General features: G+C 39.5%; 2 protein-coding genes across 2 annotated transcripts in view; one reads left to right on the plus strand and one right to left on the minus strand.

The window, feature by feature from the left end:
* LOC146451455 (uncharacterized) overlaps nt 1-23,369 on the plus strand; it is a 299,471-nt gene that overhangs the window by 5,310 nt on the left and 270,792 nt on the right. The gene's annotated exons all lie outside the window — the stretch shown is intronic.
* Nucleotides 1,386-23,297, minus strand: LOC146451456 (anoctamin-7-like). The gene is made up of 20 exons (XM_085098845.1): nt 21,888-23,297; nt 20,337-20,409; nt 19,525-19,625; nt 19,232-19,301; nt 17,834-18,079; nt 15,453-15,525; nt 12,275-12,396; nt 11,851-11,930; nt 10,954-10,995; nt 10,370-10,459; nt 9,127-9,279; nt 8,978-9,014; nt 7,843-7,952; nt 7,019-7,170; nt 5,844-5,995; nt 4,543-4,565; nt 3,941-4,070; nt 2,985-3,211; nt 2,543-2,623; nt 1,386-1,729 (listed from the first exon to the last, which is right to left on the minus strand). Exons 1-20 carry the CDS (start codon nt 22,473-22,475, stop codon nt 1,400-1,402), a joined length of 2,880 nt encoding a protein of 959 aa, XP_084954971.1. The 5' UTR covers nt 22,476-23,297; the 3' UTR covers nt 1,386-1,399.

Genomic DNA, 23,369 nt, shown 5'->3' on the forward strand with positions numbered 1-23,369 from the left:
GATAAGGAAAAAATACAAAAAAATGTATACTTTCTTTCCATGTAATGATGGTCGACCGTTTCTTTAACGTATGCAAATAAAACTGTTACACATATTTCTTTATCTAAATTTCTCCAATTTATTTTACATTACAAGAACACAAGACATTTTCATCGTTTCCTTTATAATCTGATACGATGTACAATGTTAGTTACTTAAAGGCGCAGTGTCGCCTATTTTTACTGCCACTTTGAATAGCCAAAAAACATATCTCTATTGATGGGGACATTAAATAATGGTTCACGTTTGTTCAAAATAATCCTACTAGGGTACAGAAACTAGTATCGATCATTTTTGTCTGCGGATGACTAGGATGGAAACGGATTGCAACTTGAAAAAGTTGGCCAATTTTTTCAAGTTCCTCCTGTGAATTTTGGAGAAAATGCTCAAAATTGATTCTAGTTTGTTCTTCCCCCGAGAAATCATTTCAAATTTTCCTCCCACTGCTCTAAGAGCAATTTCACGTTAAAGAACGCGCTCTTTGTCAAATATTTGAGCTGTTTTGGCCAACATACAGCAAAATCTCCGTAACAGTGTCCCTTTAACTTAATCTTGTTCATTGAAGATTTGTCAGTATGCATGTGTCAATAAATATCGTCACCTGTTGAAACAACCTTTGAATAAATAAATGAAAAACATTGACCACCTAAAAAAGTATACAACTGCATGGCGTGGACAAAAATGACCAAACGGAGTACATCAAATGATAACAAAAAGAAGGTTCTGTTTTAGCTTTTTTCTTAACAATCATAGGGACTTTCAGATTTGACTACGACTACGAGGTTAAGTACGAGTGCGACTTTTCCAATGTAGTTTGCGTGGTTGAGATAACCGCTTGTCACACCAATCTTGTTTCTGGGGTCTTCTTATCTGCTGGTAAACAACGGGAAGGAGCGAGAGTTCTGGGGATGTGACTGATTTGAAATTTGAAAGTCGTTCTCTGATCTGAAGGTCCCCTCTGTGTGGTCGACTACAGCTAGAGGGAATTATTTTAAGTATAAATTCTTGTTCGCTGGTGCTTCAACCCCAGTCGCCCTGTACGTTTGGGGGAGGGGGAGGGGGTGGGTAACAGCGAGGCGTCCGCAACGTGAGACTTTTCATGCATGTTATTGGCTAATTGGCAAAGATTTGCATTATACATTAAGTTAGGGCACCCTTGTACAGGGCTAACCTCACTCACGGTCCTCCTTTTCAAAAATATTTTGTACAATGTTTATTGCATATCTATTTGAATGAGTATTATTATGTACCTTGAAAAACTTTCGGCTAGAACTAAGCCGAAAGAAGGTTGTGCACAACTTGCACTACTTGTTGCTATAAATTTTTGCAAAACCTTCAAAAAGAAGATGGCTCTTACTAATTACGATGGTATGGTGTGTTTCGAAGTGTAAGTGACAGGAAGCGGGTCCAGCCGGGGTGATCTGGGGTGTCTCCCCCTACTACCACCCGACGGTACACCTTCGACAACCACTTCAAGCGTTCCGTTCTGATCACGTGACCCACTACCGACGCCATTCTCCTGAAGTCGCCTTCCATTCGCGGTGAGTTTAATTTCTGTCGAGCTAACTAACGACGAATCGCTGTTCCCAGTTTCCCGATTTTTGAAAGAGGAGGATGATTCTGCCAGTTTATTACCAGGCCCTTTGCGAACGCCTGCTTTGGCGAGGATCATTGAAACGTGAAACTTTTCCTAAAAAAAAAAAAAAAAAAAAAAAAAAAGGGATTTGCCATGGATGATTATCCGTTGCATTATAGAAACAGACAAACTGTACATTGCAATCCAAGTGACCCATCCAGTCGTACTTTTTACCTCAGATCACGCGCGCAAAGAAACGGTAAAATTATGCAAATTAGGATAGTGAACGAGGAGGGATTGCGCCAGCGTTTCTCGTGGCTCGTGGCTTCGTCGCTCGCAAGATCCATCGCGCGCGCTACAGAACATTATAGGAGAGGAGAGAGACCGCACGCAGTCTAATCCATGTACAGAAAGTTGATCAATCATTCGAATCGGTGGGAGCCTAATTTTGGGTGTGTTCCGTTCAGAAGCCAGTGAGCAAAGCTGTAGATCTCACCGTACCAAGCCAAATTGTGTTAGTATAACGATCACGCACAGAAATGGAGAACGACTGTCCCATTGGAAATTCAAATGAAAAGTTTTACTTCTTAACACTATTTCGAAAACGAGTGGCTTTTCGCTACAATCACAGAATAGACACTGGGTGAGACGCTTAGTCAATCAGGTCAGAGCATTTGTGATAGAACGCTAGTACAGTAGAGGAATCCTGGGGCAGGCATTTTTGTTGTTGTCATTGTTTTGCACTTTGTTTTAGTGATTAGAAGCTTTGTATGGGTTGCTTTTTCTTCTGCACAAGCTTTGAGGGAAAATTGCCCAAACGCTTTCTCAAAACCCCTCCCCCCCGCTTCCCTCACCCCGTCCTCAAATTAAAATGATCCGTCTCTAATCAACGATTGAACGGTGAATAAGGGTAGTCATAATACTTACCTTGGATAGTGCCATCTTGACATCAGCTGGTACATCGGGTATGATGTAAGCGATCAAGAACTTTATTGTAAACACAATATGCTAAAACGGAAGAAAACAAACCGTTCTAGGGAAGTTGTCATCAAAACAACAATTACGCTGATTTAGCAACAGAACGGGAACGTCAGTTGACAAAGGTGCACACATCACGAATACCAATAACATAGTCGAAATAGACTCGCGTTCAGACTATTCCGCGCGCTCTCGCGTCCTCAAATGACGTCCCCGCTATATGATACACAGCAAAACACAAGCTATAAAGAATTAACAGACGAAGAGAACCACCGAATTTCACGGTTATCGGGAGATGTACATCTCACTTAACTAGCTAATGGTAAGAGTTTAATTCTTGCGTTATTTCAGTGCATAGTTTTTTCAGGAAAGCTGAAGAATTAGTCTTTACCTCAAAGCCAATTATAAGCCACAGACGACTCGGCCCAGCTATATGCTCAGTGACAATGAAAACCGTTTCTGTTGTGTTTGAAGTGCTGTTGAACACGAGTTCAGTTCTGTTGCTTGTCGATGGATCGCCCTCCCACGTGCGACCGTACGATGACGTAAAAGCCACTAGGAAGGAATTCGTAACCACGCCTGCTACGTTTAGGAATTCCAAAATGCTGTACCACATTCCTGAGAAGAACAAACACAAGGCAAAAACATATGGTTAAAGAACGAAGGCGGCATAGAAATGGTCCGTATAGTGGTAACTAGTTACAGACAGGAGCAAGGCGAAGGCAGCATGACAGCTCGAGCCTGTTCCTCCCTGGCCTGCACCCAGCTGCAGACGGACTGTCACTCCAGGGTGGGACGATACAGACACTGCAGGAAATGTTCTACAACAGTGACCGCCACCGTGCTACATAATCGTCATTAGAGATGCACGGATGCCAATTGAGTGAGTGAGTTTGGACAGACGTCAGCTTACACCGAAGTTGCCATGTTTCGGATGACATCTACCATCCTTCACTAATGGTGATGATTTGCTACTTGGACTCGGGAGATTGGTCTCCAGATAGGTCTCGGTCCCAAATTCTCTGTTTACGAAGTAGTCATGATCTAGTGAAACTACAGCGATCACAACAGGCCATTTCCGGGTTCCTTTGAACCTCATTCTAAAAGCGAGGCTAGCTTTGCACTTAGCCTCGCTTTCATGATGACGTTCATAGCAACTCGGAAATGGCCTATAAGCTTAAAAAACCGATCACAGCCCTAAACCTAAAAAAGCAGTACCTATACCCGCGCGAAACAAGCTTAATTCGTTATCTGGGTTTACCAGTATATTTCATCCGTATTGAGTCACCAATTTGCTTAACTTCGAAATATCTGAGGGCTCACAGCTACCCATGAGAAATCACCAACCTATGTCTTCAGCCCTGAAGGCGACTGGTCGTCTGTTTGTCCATAGCAATCTCCTGGCATCTACCTTCATGTCAATAGCATTGGTCAACAGCGCGATCAATGGGGCCAGCGGAAAAGCGGCGGCAAAGAGCTGAAAAGAATGCGGGAAATGGAGTTTTGTTTGAGATAGCAAGCAGCTCGTGATACTGGAAGTCAATTGTTTATAAATTTACATGAAGGAATACAGTTTTGATACAGAAGACAAACAGAACAGAAACTCTTTGCCCTGATTCCTGTCTACAGAATTTACCACTGGCGTTACTAAACATACGAAGGGAGAGTTGTCTATCGAATGACCCGGAATGAATAGGAATGAAGCAGAGTTGTGCCAGAATAACCCAGATCTCTGTTTCGTTTCAGAGTCATTTCAGTTCATTGCCGGTCTTACTAGCATATTCCACAGTGGTATAACATTGAATATATTACCCGGTAACTCTAAATTCCGCTTTCTTGAATGCTGTACAATGTACTCTTAGAATGAAATGAAGCCTCGAAATAGTCTGACTTTGTATGGATGTTACTGAATTACGAGAAATTATCATTGTTAGAGAAAGTTCTCTTACCATGAGAAATCCATACTGTAAAACTGTAGAGAAAAGAAAATAAATATTAAAAAGCACAGGTGAGAAACGCAAATATATCCAATTTAAAGCTTACAGAGACGGAGTTAACAAGCACCTTTGAAAATTCCTTAGATTAAGCGGTTTACAAGAGAGCGTGTCACTCGCCTCTGGATTAGCGGGAGAGGAAAGAAATTACAAGATCCCATAATGCACGAGGGAAATGCTACAAAACGCTACACAGTTTGGCTCGAAAAGACGAATTAGCGTTTTAATAGGTATAATAAAATAATTATTGGATTCGGTTTTCGCATGATAACGAGAATTATCAAGTGTTTGAAAAGAGCAGGGAGTGGAGTTCCTGGTGTCATGGCCTATCTGACTAATACAGTGCCGTCACTGGTCTGGATGGGTGGGGTGAGATCATATATGTACATGAAAGTGAGATGGCAGCCAGATGCACCTATATGCTGACATCCGATCTCACCTCTCTGGTTCCTCTGCAATTCAGCTACTACAGTAGCTGTAAAGTGAAGAAAATGCAGCACCAGATATCTTGATCTCTCCCATGCCAGATATCAGCAATTAAATTCACTAGCAATTTAATTTTTAAATTTTTTTCAGCAGTTATCTTGCGGCGACCCCAAAATGCCGGAACGGCGGATTTAATCACCCCAAATCCTAAAACACAGAACATGGAAAATCACCCCAAATAAACTCAAACTCTAACCCTAACCCTAACCCGTTCCATCTTTTAGGATAAGGGACGTGATTTTCCGCCATTCCAGCTTTTAGGGTCACCCATAATCTTGTATGACCATTCTCAAGAAAATAACTTTGATCACTTCTGATCATTTTTGCTCTGAGCTGTGAATAAAATTGCTTCGTCTGTCGGTGGTTGTTATATATTAAGTTATGGCATAAACTTCATTACTGCGCCTTTCAATAACATACGGACTCTGAACTTCAAGCCTGCTAACGATTTGCGTGTTTTACTGCCGTCAATCATGTTGAAGTGCAATCATTCATTGAAATCGGTTTTAGCACGATAGCGAGAATTCTCAAGCCCAAGATTTGTTCATCTTCCGAATCTAAATACTGAGACGGATTACAGATGAAAACTGCTTCCTGAACTCTCTGACGGTATTTGAAGAAGCTGGGCCAAAGATTTCAAAGTGCTTTACATCAACGTGCGCATGCGCCTGGGGAGACATAGTCCCTTAAAGGCTGAATATGAACCCTATCACGGAGAAATCCTTACTAGAAATAACTAGCGCGGGTTAATTCGTGTTGTAAACCTTTACCTTTTTCGTTGTATTCAGAGAGCGTGAAATCCCCCAGAGGTTCTTTGACTCTCTCGTTTTCCAGGTAATCTTCTACACTGGACCTAAGATCACCACTTGCGCCTATTTTGCCGCTTTGACAACATTTTCTTTTCCATAAGCCTTTTAACCAACTGAAACAACAAAGTATCATGGTAACTCAGGACACAGGACGTTTGCGCCGGATAACTGCTTGTGCGGCAGTATATATGCCCAGTTAGTATACCCAAGTGGGACGGGTCGTAAACGGTGAATACAACAAACACAACATACAGATAACTATATCAATAAATAAAAACAACACGAGGAGTCTGTTCGTATTTTTGTACCCTCGTGTTTTGGTAATTTTCTAAGTTTACTAATCTTAACTTTCCTTTTGCCTTTAAAATTGTACTGTAGAGTAATTATTTGATGCAATGGTTTTAACTGTACTATAATGAAATTGTAAAAAAATAGTTAACTAATAAAAAGGTGAAAATTTTGGGGTTATTTTGCCAAAAGGGGGAAATTTGGGGGTTATTTTGCCGAAACTATCGACATGAAACTCGGAAACGCGCGACTTAGACGCAAGTATCTCGAGCGTCTACTCTGCTATTAGAAACACCTTTTAATCCCAGGATTAAATGTCCGGGAACGAGAAAATTAATCTAGGACCATCGAGGATTAACTCGCGCTAGTCTCGGGTTATTTAAGTTTGAAAGGTTTCTGATCACCGTCGACCTAGAATATTGGCGGGTCCGTGAAAAGTTTGGCGCGATAATAAACACGGAGAATTACCTCTACAGTGTAAATTTAAACACTGGAAGGACACCACTTAATTTCCTACAGAGCATTGCCCTTGTAAGGACCACATTTCCTTACTAGGGCAATGCTCAGTAGGAGTGGTTTACAATGCATAGTTAATTCTCTGGTTTCTCAGTTGTAGACCAGTGTTACGCGGCACATTTAATGTACCGTTTGCAATAAGTAACAGAATACCCTACCTCCCAGACTACGAACAGTCCCTTATTTTACTTGGAGGTAGTAAAGCGTGCAACCCACGCGAGAACGCGCGAAAATTGCCTCACGCGAGGAGACACGACACGCGGAAAGCTTGTTTCTGCTGTTATGTCCCCCATGAAGTGAGAATGTCTACGTTAACTAGCATATATACTCACGGTTTAATGACATCTGAGAAAAGCTTAGGAAGAGGCTTCATTATCATCAACATGGCGACCTGCAGAGACAGCAGCGTCATGCAATCGTTGTTTTCACCGCACTCATCGCTGTAATTCTCTCCTTTACCGATAACACCCGTCTCCTTGGTGTTCTGGATGGAAACAAACACAAAATAAATACATACAGGTTTATCCTTAAAATTTCAACTCACGCCGAGTTTTCGTTAAGCTATGAAGCAAGTCATCTCAGTATAACAGCTGCCTCGGACTAGAACCACTTTTGCCATACCAGACTGAAACACCACTTATTTCGCGCGCCTTTTCACTGCTTTTCAATGTTGGTATTTTTGTGCATTGCGAACTGTCGCGAAAATTAAACCCGGACAAATTAGTTGATAGAAAGGAAACAGTAAAGAGGTTTCCCACTTGCATACCACGACACCAATGTAGTAGTGTACTCCACACAAACCAGCTTTTTCTTAAGTCTGCCTTAAACTCAACTCTTGAAAATTAAAACACTAGTTTCCACACTCTTTTCACACTCGGGCGGAACTGTGTACCAATTTTGACTTACTCGTCTCATTTCTGGTTATCTCAGTCCAAATAACCAAGACTTTTACTTACATTTAAGAAATACAGTTGTTAATGAAGGGATCTCGAGATTTTCCAGTGACGTTTCAATCTCGTACTTGAAGATGGAATTGCCCGAACACAGACTGACTAAGAACATTACATTACCGTGAAGTGGTTTCATTTTGAAAATGCTGTACCTTTTCGGTGGTTTAAAAAACTTTACGCAGCTTAAAATGTTAGGATAAACATACCTGACGAAAGAAAGCGATGTAGAAGAGGGAAGTGTATGAATTTACAAACTGAAATCCAAACAACTTAATGATGAGGGCATCTTCATAAGATGTCTCCGTTCGATGATTTTCTGTTGAGGAAAGAGAGAAAGGTTTAATTTTAATTTGATTAGTAATAAGGTACGGTACTTTCGTGTTGGTTTTACGACACTCAATTGAAACCTGCTCTACTTGTTCACATGAAAAAAAGATTCTACAACTTTTGAGCATTAAGTTGCAACCAGGAGGTTTCAAACGACTGCGAGACTTCAAATAATCTATTTTGAAATCATAAGATTCCACAAATTTACGCGTCACACAGCATCAGAAATTTTCAACGGAATGCCGCGAAACTTGAGTCATATTATTCGCTAACATGAGATACAGATTGCGAGACACAATGGAGAGATTTAGAATAACCTGCGATCAAGCGTTCTTTTTTTCGGGGGAGCGCGAAAGTGTGGCAGCGCGAGAGTCGGTGGTCGGGAGAAGGAAGGAAAAAAGAACGTCTGATCGCAGGTTAGATTTAGAATTACGTTTACGGCAAACTGCAGAAATGACCACGTGACCATGTTTATTTGTCGCTCGCTGTTTTCAGTTTCTCAGTAAAATTAAGTAGTTTTGCCTTAGCATTAAAGGCCAATATTAATATTGTGTGGCCTGGCGCCAAACAATCCACCAAGCTGCTGCCCAGTTCGAAGCGGACAGAAGAAGCTCACTCGAAGACAAGAGACAGAGGAGGAAGGCCCGCGCCGCCTCCACCACCACACCAGAGATTACTTTTCCCTGCAGACACTGCTCGCGGCCCTGTCTCTCCCGCATCGGTCTGGTCAGCCACTAGCGTGCCTGCATGTCGACGACAGCGTGGACAAACTTCATAAATCTTCGTTCGCCAAGCCAAGCCATGATGATTCTCGTCTATGTACTTATCATTTCAAGAAAACATAAACGCGAATCTCAGGTTTGCCGTAAACGCGATTCTCTCTAATTTAATCGAGAGTTTGGCGTTGAGCCGGAGAGCACATGCGAAACTCTATCTAAATAGTTTGGACTGTGAATTAAAATCAGTTATACACTTGAGACAACAACCACAATGAAAAATATAAACTGCACCTACCCCAGGCCGTTAAGATGACTGCTAACTTCTGGTAGAGCTACAGAAAATAAAACGTACTCTTACTATTTTTACTGCTACTAAAGTGAAAACTCAAAGCACAAACACCAACTGCTAAACGTCGCTTTGGAAATGAAAATCAACGAACAAACCTTTCCCATAATCATGATAGAACAGGTGTTGATAAAGGTTGAAGTGACACTCGCCATTAGAGAACCGATTTCTCCTCTCTGCTTAAACAAGTCTTCTCTGGCGATGACTCGGTAGATGATAACTGCTACGACACTGGCTAACACGAGGCAAATCTGATGAAATACAAGCGCAAGCGCATTGGGTTACTCAAGTAAATCGTTTTGGTATGTTTAGGGTGGTGTTGATGAAGGTGACAAACGACATCTAGAAAGCCCGGAGATAATTACACTCGCATTTAATTGCTTTAAAGGGGAAGTATCACGAAAATTTGATGTCATTTCAAAACCCAAAAATGTTTGTCTGACAACAGAAACAAAAAATAATTGTCTAGTTTTGTTATAAATTATCACCCCAGTGCAATAAAACTGTCGATTAGTGCTCCTGGCCAGAGACAGAGTAGGTCGGAATGGATTGAAACTTGAAAAATGTTAGGCTAATGTTTTTCAAGTTTTCGCATTTTTGTATCCAAAATGTGCTCGAACAGAGTACGAGTTGTTCCTGTCAAGAATTAAGTTGATTTCTCTCCTCTCGTTGTTCTAGAATTATTTTGTAGCAAAGTGAAGGTCTTATTTCCCAATTTTTAACAAAAGAGGTCAAAACCCCCATGATACTTCCCCTTTAACATGGCTATTGGGGGTGTCTTTTAGTAAACAACTAAAACAAGTGGCACTGATGCTGGCAGAAAAACAGCTTTGCGCGGTATTGTTACCAACCGGAAGGGAAATTTTACGCTTTTAAACTTTTTTTAAACGTCTCAATCGCGGGGAGAAAAATTGATAAGGAATTTTTGTTTTTTCGATTTTCATACGAAAACAACATTACCAATTGATCAAGCAAATAAAAAGAGTCTCTCATATGCACTAAGTGTCGAAAGTATCGCGTGCTTTACTTCGCTCTCCGATAAGTTAACAAAACTCGCGCCACTTTCTGAACCAATGAGAACCAAAACCAATCGTGACCTGATCCCACTCCTTTTGTCCGCGCTTGGCACCAGTTACACATTTCTGCCTCGAGTTCTGATTGGTTCATTGCGCTGTTTAATAAATCTCTCGTGAATGACCAGAGTAATTACTTTGGTTCTGGCTTTAGGACACTCTGAAAACCGCTCTATTACTTTGAGTCTGGTTTTGTACCACCCAAATGAAAACCACTGTACGAGGAAACAAGATAAGATCGCCGAGGCACACCAATATAATATCTCACCATGAACAGCATGATTCCAAAAGAGCCGGACATCTTAAAAAATCTCCTGATTGCTGGATAAACTGAAATGTCTTCTCCAGTCACAGGGTCCTGAAGCAAAACAAAGCAAACCATTTAATTATGCCCATAAGCTTGAGCAACCCGATCAGATCGGCAGAAATTTTTGGTGGTAAAACATAGTCAATGTATTTCAAAAACTCATTAATAATTCATGAGCCATTAACCTATCAAATGGGCGATAAAACATCACGTGCAGTGGGTTTAAAACCCAATAAAACCTCCTTATTAGCATGCGGTGTTCAATTAATGTTTTTCTCGTATGCTAATTTCCAACGTTCACAAAAGTATCATTGTTATGAACTCTCTTGACACACGCTTTTCCAGGAATGTTTTTGAAGCCGTTCAAAAAACTCGAAGCACGTGTTTTATCGGGTCTAAAGGCTGGTTTCCATATGATCGCAGATCGCAATAAGGTCTGCGATCATATGGAAACCAGCCTTAAAACCACTCGGCTGCGCCTCGTGGTTTTAAATCCCGATAAAACACTGCTGCTCGTGTTTTAAACATTACATAATAGGTCTTACCCTCTTCATGACTGTTCCATAGTACTGTGGCCGATTTGGCTCCTACAAATAAAAAGATGGCAAGTTCAGAATGGCAGCCTATTGCGGGTTTTGCAATCTGATGGTGATCATGCATTTCCATCTTGTTTTGGGTCATGCAGCTCCCGAGATTTTTCCATTTTCTTTACAAGACCAAAATATTTGAGGGTTAATGCAGGAAAAATAGTCTGTGAAGAGTTAAAGCAGAAAGGCATATATCGTGCAGTTGCTTTGAAGATCAAAACACTAATTCTTGAAGTTAGTTGCAATACTAAACGGAATACGCCCAGAGTTGAAATAAAGGCTGAACTCATGTAGTGACACACGTTTTTTCCGTGAAGAACACGCCGGTAGTGTTTTAATTAAACAATTTTAATGTCTTAAATGTAACTGCTCTGTAGTCTTGCTCGTCCAGTAACCTGTTGTCGTTAGTGTATTCATCTTGGCTTATCTTACTTTTCTTATTTCAATCGGGCCCACAGTAATTGGCTTCTTGCCGTTGTGGATACCCTGCCTAATTTAATTCAGTATATTGTAAATGTTGTAAATGGCGAAGCTAATAGAGCGGTTTTCACTTGATTGTCGTAAAACCAAAATCAAAGTAATTACTCTGCCCAATCACAGATCTAAACAACACAACGAGCCAATCAGAATTCAAAGCAAATACATGTAACTGGTGCCAAGCGCGGGAAAACGAGCGCCGGGAAAACACCATTGGTTTTGGTTTGGATTCCCATTGGTTGAGAAACTGGCGCGAGTTTTTTTAACCAATCACAGGGCGTAGTAATGCAAAACCAAGGCAAACGCGAAATTACTTTCGACACTCAATTGAAAACCGCTCTAAGATAAAAAAATAAATAAATAAAAATAAATAATTACCTGTTCTTCAAAGGTATCTACATCCCACTGGTAAGACAAGCGAGCATTGGTTCTTTTCCACCGCTCTAAAAATATTGTGCCTATGAAAGCATAATATAGATTATTATGAGTTGAAGTACACCATTGGCTTTTCAACCTTGACAAGGAATTTGTTTATGAGAATGATGTATCATTCAGTAAATGACACAGGCATACTCGGAAAAAAAATCCGAGTGCTCCTATCAGGAGTCGAACCTAAGGCCTTCCTATTACTAGTTTGGATGCTGACTACCACTGAGCTACATGAGACTCGTGGGAGCTAAGGCTATTAATTAAACTAGGTTCATGGGACGAACATCCTGCATATTGCTGTTCTGTCAACAATTATAAAAGTGATAAGTAAAGTTAACAATTTTCGTTTCTGTTGTGAACCTTTGTAACTTACCCCATAAACAAATGATGAGCGCAAAGTAAGGTGTGGCATCATTGTCAAATGAATTCTTGGCCCAAACTGAGATAACTGATGTTGTAGTAGAGTTCGTCATTTCCAGAGGATAATCGCTTATCCTGAGGAAAGAAAATAACATCATCTTTACTAGTAATTCAGCGACGATAGTACTAGTTCTCCTTTCTAGAATTTGGCTCAGTACATGCAATTAATATTTTTGGTGACTAAACCTGTACCATTTATATTTTTTCCAGTCTACTAAACCTACAGAGAACGTTGTATCCTGTTTAATGTTACAAGTGCTCAAAACTATAGGTGTGGAGCAAGCTGTACACCTAGCTCCAAGCAGTTGAAGGAAAAAATAAATGGTGCTTTAAGTGGTATTTATTTATTATTTCACTAGTTACCACCTGACAAGGAAAACATTTCAACTAAAGTACCGTATTATAATTGAAGGGCTGTGGGAATTAGCCATCCCACAGTGCATTTCAGATTGCTTTTTATTGTTTTAGCTCAGATTCACCAGAGTTTTTGCATGTGGCCTTGAATTCCTTCAGGAAACGTTGCGTCAATGTTTTATCCGCTGCTTTGCGTAACTTTGTTTTGTGATGAAAGTGGACATCTTGAGATACACTACAGGACGATTATGCCCCATTAGCTCTTCAATTATTCAAAGAAGTGATCAATCCAATCCTGAAGCCAAGCAAATTAACACTGCTGGACCCAACACAACTGCGTGTTTATCTTCAGATGAATAACATTATCAGTAACAATGACAAACTGTTTTATCTAAAGTGTGACCTTGATAAAATCAACATAACGGAGGTCACATTACAGAAACAGCAGCATGTGTGAGCCACTCAAACAATGAGTATTGATGGTACATGTATGTAATAACATTATAGTTGATCATGATGATAACGTCAGCATTGGCTACAGATTTATGATGACAATGATGAGGTTGAACTCAATGACAACAATGGTGATGGTGACAGTGATGATGGTGATGATGATGAAGATTATGATGGTGACTTAAAGCCAAGGCAACCATAGGTAGACATAAAAATTACTACACAAAAGTGTATGTACAGTGTCAAGTTGTGCTGACAACTTGAAATTGAAAGGAAATCATTCTCAGACAAATCCATACAAGAATACAGCAAATCTTAGTTTTTTACTATTAGGAAATGAGACCAAAGGACATAAAATGCAGAAATGATTCTGCAAAGTTAAACAGCTAGGATAGTGCAAATTATATGCTAAGATAAAGAACTTGAAAATAAGGATATTGGAAGAAGAGGAAAAAAGGTTGATAGACAACTCACCTATCTGATGCTGATATATCTTTATAGAGCTGAAGATTGCTAGTTTGAGATAAAGAAGAGATGGATGTCTACCAAAGTAGGTAGGTAGGTAGATAGGTAGGTAGGTAGGTAGGTAGATAGGTAGGTAGATAAGTAGGTACGTAGGTAGGTAGGTAGGTAGGTAGGTAGGTAGGTAGGTAGATAGGTAGGTAGATAAGTAGGTAGGTAGGTAGGTAGGTAGGTAGATAGGTAGGTAGGTAGATAAGTAGGTACGTAGGTAGATAGGTAGGTAGGTAGATAGGTAGGTAGGTAGGTAGATAGGTAGGTAGGTAGGTAGGTAGATAGGTAGGTAGGTAGATAGGTAGGTAGGTAGATAGGTAGGTGGGTAGGTAGATAGGTAGGTAGGTAGATAGGTAGGTTGGTAGATAGGTCAGTAGGTAGGTAGGTAGGTAGGTAGGTTGGTAGGTAGGTAGGTAGGTAGATAGGTAGGTAGGTAGGTAGATAGGTAGGTAGGTAGGTAGATAGGTAGGTAGGTAGATAAGTAGGTAGGTAGGTAGATAAGTAGGTAGGTAGGTAGATAGGTAGGTAGGTAGGTAGGTCGGTAGGTAGGTAGGTAGGTAGGTAGGTAGATAGGTAGGTTGGTAGATAGGTCAGTAGGTAGGTAGGTAGGTAGGTAGGTTGGTAGGTCGGTAGGTAGGTAGATAGGTAGGTAGGCCGGTAGGTAGGTAGGTAGGTAGGTAGGTTGGTAGGTAGGTAGGTAGGTAGGTAGATAGGTAGGTAGGTAGGTAGGTAGGTAGGTAGGTAGGTAGGTAGATAGGTAAGTAGGCCGGTAGGTAGGTAGGTAGGTAGGTAGGTTGGTAGGTAGGTAGGTTAAGGTAGGTAGGTAGGTAGGTAGGTAGGTAGGTAGATAGGTAGGTAGGTAGGTAGATAGGTAGGTAGGTAGGTAGGTAGGTAGGTATACCTGTAAACTTTATTTAATTTAGTGTGGATGAGCTTAGCCATCATCAAATAGAATAGCATGATCACTTTCTGTTAGAAATTAATACAGAGTGTGATCAAGCTGGGACAACATGGTAATGGTAATGTATTTGATATATAGCACACATATCACATAGACTCTTGACGGTTTACAATTATTCTGTGGGGTGAGATTGGACGTCAGCATGTAAAGGCGCCACTGGCAGCCGCCTTCAGTCCATAATTTTTATTTTGATCTTATCCACCCACTTAATCAGAAGAGATAGAACTGCACTGGGGTCTACATCCCCTATTCTTTTTGAACAATGTGTGGGTTCTTTTAATGTCCCACAGATTATTAGGAGCAAGTGCTGCGAGATGGGACTTACGGTTTAATTAGCGTCCTTATCCGAGAAAACTAGAAAGTCTAACCACTTGCAGTAAGGTCATTACAAAGGCAGCACTTTCTCCTCAGTTATTGAAAGACCCTGAGTGTTGTTCTTACTGGAATTTCAACCCACAACCTCCCACACGGAAGTCCGGTGCTCTAGCTGCCATCTCAGAGCTTAGAACAGTTCAGCCTTCTGGGGCTTTTGATTTTTGGCTCAAAAAGAATGTTACCCCGACCAAGGCAGGTAAAAACCTCCATGATTGCTGCATAACATAATTATTGTCCAATTAAAGCAAGAAGGCTGTAATACATATACAGAGAGGTTGAAAGAATGACAAAGAGAAAGTCGTCAACAACACAAAAGCATAATTATTAATACATGTATGAACATGTGTCACCAACCAGGAATTAAATGAAGGCATGGAAAAGAGTACAGAAAGTTTCTTTTCACTTTTTTCTTAGTTATTCATGCATAGTATTCAATAACTTTTTTTTATCATGGTTAATGTTGTTTTTCACTTACGCAACACAGAGTCCCCATAGGAAGATAGCAAAGCCAAGCAACACTGGTACAATGAGTGATGAGGTTAGCAAACCTGAAATATCAGACAACAATGCATCAAAACATGTACATTCAGGAGTCCTAACTTACCGCCCACCCCATTACAGGGTGATGCACCTTGCTGTGGCCACCCAACAAACTTTTTTTCCAAGTTAGCCAATCAGGATATCTTCCTCCTTGTTCATAAAATACGAAACAACATGTTTTCAATAATTCATTGTTGTGTCACTTGCCTGTTGGACTTTGCAAGGAAGTGTGGATATGCGAATATGATTAATGGTCACGGCTCCTTGCAAAGTCCAGCAGGCAAGTGACGCAACAATGGATTATTGAAAACATGTCGTTTTGTATTTTTTGAACAAGGAGGAAGATATCCTGATTGGCTAACTTGTAAAAAAAGTTTGTTGGGTGGCCATGGTAAGGCACGTTGCACTGTAAACTAATATCCAGAGGCTATATCTTTTAAGTGTGCTGTCATTTTCTTAATCTCTAGAAATCTCATTAAATTAAATGTATACAACCAACAGTGGTCACCAAGTTTCCTCTGTAATACTGGTACTGTTATACAGTATTAAATATAATTGCAGATTGCCAACTCTTCCAGATTATCTGGGTCGAGTCTCCCAGATACAGAGCAAATCCCTGATAAATTAAAGCAACTTTTGATCTTTTCTCTGTAATGTACTAAGATTTAGACTGGACATTTTCCCCAAAATTTCCATTGTTGAAATTTACCATGTGATTCTTGTGTGCTTTTTCTTGCATCTTTCACAGATTCTGTTGCAGGATCAATTTTCTTGGTTTGGTTGGGGGGGGGGGGGAAGGGGTGAATTTGTCTCCTTTTGGGGCGTGGTACAGTGTAGGTAGATTTGAGCCTTTTTTGGTGGGGGGGGGGGGGGGGGGAGTGAATTGCTAATGAGGGAGTGGGGGTCACCGAAGAAAAATCTCTGGATTTTGGATGTTCAGAAGTTGGCACCTCTGTAGTTAAAAATAGGCAGTCTCAGACTGCATGTGTCTACTGCAGTTATAGTATAGAAATGTGATATAAAAGAATTGAAGAAAAGGGAAATAAGACTGAAATGAAAACGAAGAGGGAGGAGTGGAAATAGGATAGAGATAAAAAAAATGGTTGTAAAAATGTTGCACAGAATACTGGTGAGATTGAGATTAAGCTGGTATTATTTACCACAAACATTTTGTAAGAAGGGAACTGTAACTTTATTCTAACATAAACAAAAATATATTATATAATCTTACAACGTGAACCACAACTTTGTACTGAAAGCAATGCAGCAAAGTTCTAAACATAAAGTACTGAAAGCAAAGTTCTAACCTGAAACGTAGGCATAAAATGCAACAGAAACTATTAATTAATCTATACTGAACTTATGAATGGCAAGTAGCATTCTTTAACCCTTTGACTCCTGTCGTGTTTCCATAGTTTTCGCATAAATTAACTTTTTCCTGGAGCGGTTCAAAATGCGCAGTAGATAAATAAATATCGTTGGCTTCCAAAATTAACCGCATATTAAACTGGAATGATTAAACAAATGTTTTCTGACGTAAAATAATATTGTTACTATTAATCATTTGCCGAAAAACACACTTGAACGCAGAAATATATAAAATTCACGGCATGTTGATGAACACCTTTGGCATATCAAATTTCAACCCGCTTAAGCAAATTGTCCTTGATTACGCATTTGTCGCTTCTCAAACGCATATATGAATTGACAAAGACACAAAAATCAACAAAAAGCTTTTCCAACAAAACAATTTATTGAAATAAACGATGCATTTGCTATTAGAGGCCAAAACTTTCAGTTTTTTTTGCGTGTGTGCAAACACGCATGTAAAATTTGAAGACACTCCGTGACTGTTCAAAGCGGTCACTCGCAGTAAATTCGGGCACGTTTGCGATGAAAATTACAGAAGTTACAGAATTCTGGTTCAAATCATCACTTAAACTATTCGTAAAAAGCAAATCAACATCGGAAAACATCATTTACCGTATTGTCGCCATTGTCCTGATCCGGAAATACAATCGCTTACCTTTTAGATCTCGGTCAGTCGAGGATTAGCGACGGCTTTCGATAGGATTCCATTTGGGATTCCTGTGGCATTTACACTCTTACACTCTTTCACTCTTTCACTCAACCCGATGACATAGTGTCTACGCTTCTCTAGAAGCCGTAGACACAAAAATGGATGCTTACTATCTGTATCTAGTAAATTTAGCAACCATTAATTTTACTGCTGCAGGTAATATATATAACTCCCACCAAAACAAGTTAGTTTTCTCGTTCCAGGGTGGAATGTGTTCAACATACAAGACACCTTACCAAGCCAACCAAAATAAAGTGCAATTTTCTCTCCAAAATAATTTCGGATCTTCCACAGAGGCTGATATCTGAAATGTTTCAGCCAAGTGTCTTGCAAGGCTTTGCGAGGGTCAGCAATATCCTGGCCATGAAGAAAACTGTCGTCATCCCCAGCATCAGGGAGTGGAAATTTGGAATCACAAACAGATTTTTCGTGGAGGATAAAAGCATCAGTGTATGCTTCTTCCATGAGCATGTATCCCAGACCTGGACAAAAACAATATTACAATTGGGTTAGAGATCTTTTGCACAAGTGCAAATAAGTCCAGATGCCTTTTAGAGTCATGGGAGATAAATACATGTATTTGCAAGAATCTGCTCAATTGGGATGATGGCATTCATTTGCCGCATGAGCATTTGAATTTAGCTCTACATATGCATTAAAGGACAAGACCTAATAAACTCAAAATTTGCATTTTTCTTTATATACATCGCGCTCTAAATGTAAAAATTCTTATCACTTTCCCCTGATGGTGGCTGAAGTTTTAGCCGAAAGGTTGGCATTTTAAACATTTAATTTTAAGTATAGTTTTAACCAAAGTAACGTTTTATTGTTATTATATAACAATGGTGTTAATTGAAAAAAAAAAAAAAAAAAAAACAACAATTTAACCATAGACTGTTATCAAACACAGACCAAGTACAAGGAAAAATGGAAGACAAATCTTGTAGCAACCGGTGCAGGGTAACAGCTGCAGCACATTTACACTGGAGCTTCTAAGGGCCTGCTCAAATTTTTAACCCCAGAATTAGACCAGAAATGCATGAGTTCATGATAAATCAGCTGAAATGATGCCACTGTAATTATTACAGGTACATGGGAAACTCTATAGGAAATACACAATGTCAATAACAACCTGTTGATATTACATGTATATGTAGATCAAGGGGGTGGGTGCGGAAAGAATCTCTCTAGATGTGGATCCCACATCCATATTTGGGGCAGAGCTTCTGTGCTACTATAACCCACTCCTGGCCAGGAATCGCATTAAACTGTTGTACAAAAGGTCATGCACGTACGTCCAATACATAGGAGAACTCAGAAATATAACTACTGAGTACATGCCTTTTTTCTCATTAGATAATTTATTTATTTCCCTTGCAATTGACATTGTGTTGTATACAAATGTTTGGTTTATCAACAGATTGGATAACTTAACTGAAGGTAAATTGGCCACTGTAAAGAGATTTGAGTGCTGATGTATTGAGTATGTGTTCTAAAGCCCTTCATCGGAGGCAATCTGATGAAGGGCTAACACTCGAAACGCACAGGACACGAATCTCTTTACAGTGGCCAATTTATCTTTAGTTATCATCAACTCTGTTGATAAACCAAACATTATTATATACTTTAAATACCTTGGGCATTCTGTCCAAGTTGCTTGCTCTCCTTGTCTCTCACATCTAGACCTGTTAAAATGTTATGAACCTAAAGAGGCAAAAGTAAGAGAAAAAGGATTTACAATGTAGGATAATGAAGAAAACGAAGTATCACTATGGTAAATAACACAATAATGGCAGTGACCAGACTCAGTCACAACATTCCAGTCAAAAGTCTGACATTATATAAGTTAAGTATGGTTTAGATAAATTTCCACTCACCATTCTTATTGTTTGGTAAGGCTATAAAATAGGTATATAACTTGACTCACCAGTAGACACCTCAGTGCAGGCCTGAAAAACGTGTCAGGATTTTCGATCCCTTCATATAAGTGGGACTTTGAAACACAAAATGGGGCACTGACAAAGTCAACTGCAAAGGAAAATAAACATTAATTTTATTACTAGATATTTCCCATATTACCTGTAAATTATGAAACATAATTTTGAAAAGTGTGACATTCCAATAATATATTTTCCTTTAAGGATGCATGAACCAAATTGTATGCATTTCTTTGTAACCAGAATAATCCACAGAATAGAATTCATTTGCATTTAAAAATCAACAACAGTTATTCTTACACAGTGACTGTACTTCAAAAAAAACAAGACAAGCAATATAGCATTAAAATCTTCAAGTGCATATTTAGATTAATTATTACATTTGTCATGTTACTTAATCATTTTACAAGTTATATTGTATATTCGACATTGACATAATGATTATTATTTATGCCAATGTCAAATATACAATATAACTTGGAAAAATAATGATCAATATTAAAAGTTATTTATTTTACACTTTGTTACTTGTCACAGTGGGCAAACTGGATGATGTTACAAAAGTTTGCGCAATTTATAATTTAAAATTTTCTGCTAACAACATGAAATCATTTTCCCACTAAAAAAGCCAATTGAAAATAATAACAATAATAAAAAAAACGAGGAAATTTTGTGAATGAAGACAACCAAATTAAATTTTAAGTTAATTGGACTGAGATAAAAAATATTTCAATTGCATGCATAGTGCAATTCTGCATCTTTTAAGTCCACCACCTTTTAATATAATATTATTAAATAATACCTTCATCATCGGTTTTAAAATGATCCCAAAACTGTTTCCACCAATTAGTTTTGGATGTCTCTGGTACAACATACTGAAAATAATTAATTGAAATATCTATTGTAAGAACCATTGTAAACACAGGTGTGTAAAGAATAAGATTCCCGCATCAGTGCATGTAAATTTCTCTTAAATAAGTTGTTATAGGGACTGCATGGTGTTTGGCAATTATAGTACTGATAAAAGACTCATTAATAAATTATTGTAGATGTCTGTGCTCAGGGGAGGGGAGGGGGGGCAGGATTGGTAAACTGGGAGAAAAGTGGTCAGTAGGACAGGGAGCTGTGAATAATAATATCCTACTAATTCTCTCTCTGTACTTTTTGTCAGTCTATCACAAAAATACAATAACAAATATCCTTGATAAAAAATATCACCAATTTCCCCCCTTTTCTCACTCCAGCCTTCAGTCTTGAAAATGTCATAATTTTTATCTTGGCTAGTTCCTGCCTTCTTATCTCATCATGAGGCCCACACCTGTTCTTTCCATGTTTTCATGCTATGACTCAAATGTAATTCCTGCATGTTCATTCTGCACTATTGTAAAATGAACTAAAGCCAGCAATACACTACATACATGTACTACCTACAGTAATTTCTTATAATATGCTTCTTATGATGATTGATGAAAATCATTTGCTGTGACCACTGCGGTAACAGAAATTATATTGTACTGGCAATTTTATCTGCCAATAACCGCCCCGTTAGCTAAGATGGTACAGCACTGGACTGTTGAGCTGGAGGTTGTATGTTTGAGCCCTGGCTGGACCAGGGTCATGATAAGACGATGCTGGCTGTGATTAACACCTAAGGGGTCATAAAATGACCCATGGCAATGTTTGAAAAGAGTAGGGTGTGGAGTTCCCGGTGTCATGGCCTAATAATCTGACTAATACAGTGACGTCATTGGTCTGGATGGGTGGGGTGAGATCATACATGTACACGGACTGAGGTGGCAGCCAGATGCACCTTTATGCTGACATACGATCTCACCTCTGTGGTTCCTCTGCAATTCAGCTACTAGCTGTAAGGTGAGGAAAACCAGCACTAGATATCAAATTTGCTAGCAAATATTTAATTTTTAATTTTTTTTCAGCAATTATCTTGTGGCGACCCCAAAATGCCGGAACGGCAGAAAATCACCCCAAATCCTAAAATACAGAACATGGAAAATCACCCTAATTAAACTCAAACTCTAACCCTAACCTAACCCTAACCCTAACCCATTCCATCTTTTAGGATAAGGGGTGATTTTCCGCCATTCCAGCTTTTAGGGTCACACATAATCTTGTATGACCATTCTCGAGAAAATAACTATGATCAGTTCTGATCATTTTTGCTCTGAGCTGTGAATAAAATTGCCTCGTCTGTCGTTGGTTGTTATATATTCAGTTATGGACTAAACCTCATTATTTACACATGTGCAAAAGCACATTCAATACAGCAACTGATCGCATGAACTGAGAAAAAGACCCTCCATGCATGTGTAAATGAAATAGATAAAAGGCTTACCCCAGCTAAAGGCATTTCCAACGACACTGTTTCTGCCTCTTCACAAAGTCTCTCAAATGAGCAATGCAGAACCACAAAAGTTTTATCCGCAGTGTACAAGCGATCAACCCTAAACCCTTGGGCATGAAGTTCAGACTCGTATTTCTTTCTCAATTTTTCGTGGAGATTACGATTGTCGCCTGTTTTGTGAACTAGGACATAGTCATGGTGTAAGAACTTGTTATTTCTGCCCTCGCTGCTTTTGCTCATTGCAAGTTGCAAGGCCAGTTTTCTGAGATCTGTTTCATCGTGGTTTATTTTCGAACGTGAAGGATGAGTATTATTTAACTCCTCGTGAATATCGACCAATTTTTCACGGCTCCCCATAGTTTGCATAGGAAGCTGAACATGGTGGCTAGATGTCCTTGGTTGATCACCGTGGCTGTAGCTAGAAACCTGTCTCAAATATCCACCATCATGTTCTTCTGCGACTTCTGTGGACGGTACAGATTTCGTTCTCCTTACTTTCTTCTTTTTCTTTCTGTGGACAGCACTATCGCTGTCTCCGCTTAAAATCTTAACGTTGTCGTTCGTATCACCATATTCCATCTTGGTACGTTGCAGTCGTGACGGATGTGAGCCTAAAGTTCTTAACGCAATCTTGTCAATTTCTTGTCATCTAACGTCGATTTTTTTCACGTAAACATCATTTTCAACATGATGCTACGTGTACATGGTATCACTTTCTTGTGAGGTGAGATTGATCGAGCGTTTCGATAAGTAAATAAATGGCGAGAGCTAACGTTTACTCAATTTCACTCGCAATGTTTTTTCCAATCTACTTGATGAAAAGTTCGAAGTAACTTATTCGACCTTTCAAATAACAACAAATCCTCCAGAGTCTATTTCACTGTAATGAACTCCGAAGGTCGTTCTTTTAACAGACTGTTCGAGATGCCACAATATTAGCAGCAATTGCAGGCGAGAAACAAACAAGGTAGTTGTAGTTTGAAGATCAAATAATCTCGGACATTACAAGAACGGAAGCCACTTGTCCGCAATCGATATTTGACTGTCGTAAATCCGCACAACTGGGACGTTTCAAGAGTGAAATCTCAAGCACTCTGCACCACAACGACTCAACTCCCATTTACGTACATTCACAAGCCCTTTTGTAGTGGTAATCATATGTGCGTGACACAGCTGTACTGTTTTGTCTCCAAAGCGACGGGGCGATATGAATGACAGAGAAAAGGACCATCAAAACATGACGAATTCACCGATTTGAATTTTAAAACACTTCGGTAGCTTCAAAAGAAACTTAGCCTCCAAGAAAGATCAAACAGCAGTTTTTACTGGTGTATGAATTTTGCACTTGGTCCTAAAAACTAACGATAAAACCGGCTGAATGGATGGAAATTACGCGCCATTTTGTCGTTTCATCTTCGGATTCCTTCGGAAACATTTCGGCAAAATTCGGATTCGATTCAAGACGATTACTCC

This window comes from Pavona decussata, unplaced genomic scaffold (assembly GCF_977016875.1).
Source record: "Pavona decussata unplaced genomic scaffold, jaPavDecu1.1 SCAFFOLD_386, whole genome shotgun sequence".
NCBI lineage: Eukaryota > Metazoa > Cnidaria > Anthozoa > Scleractinia > Agariciidae > Pavona > Pavona decussata.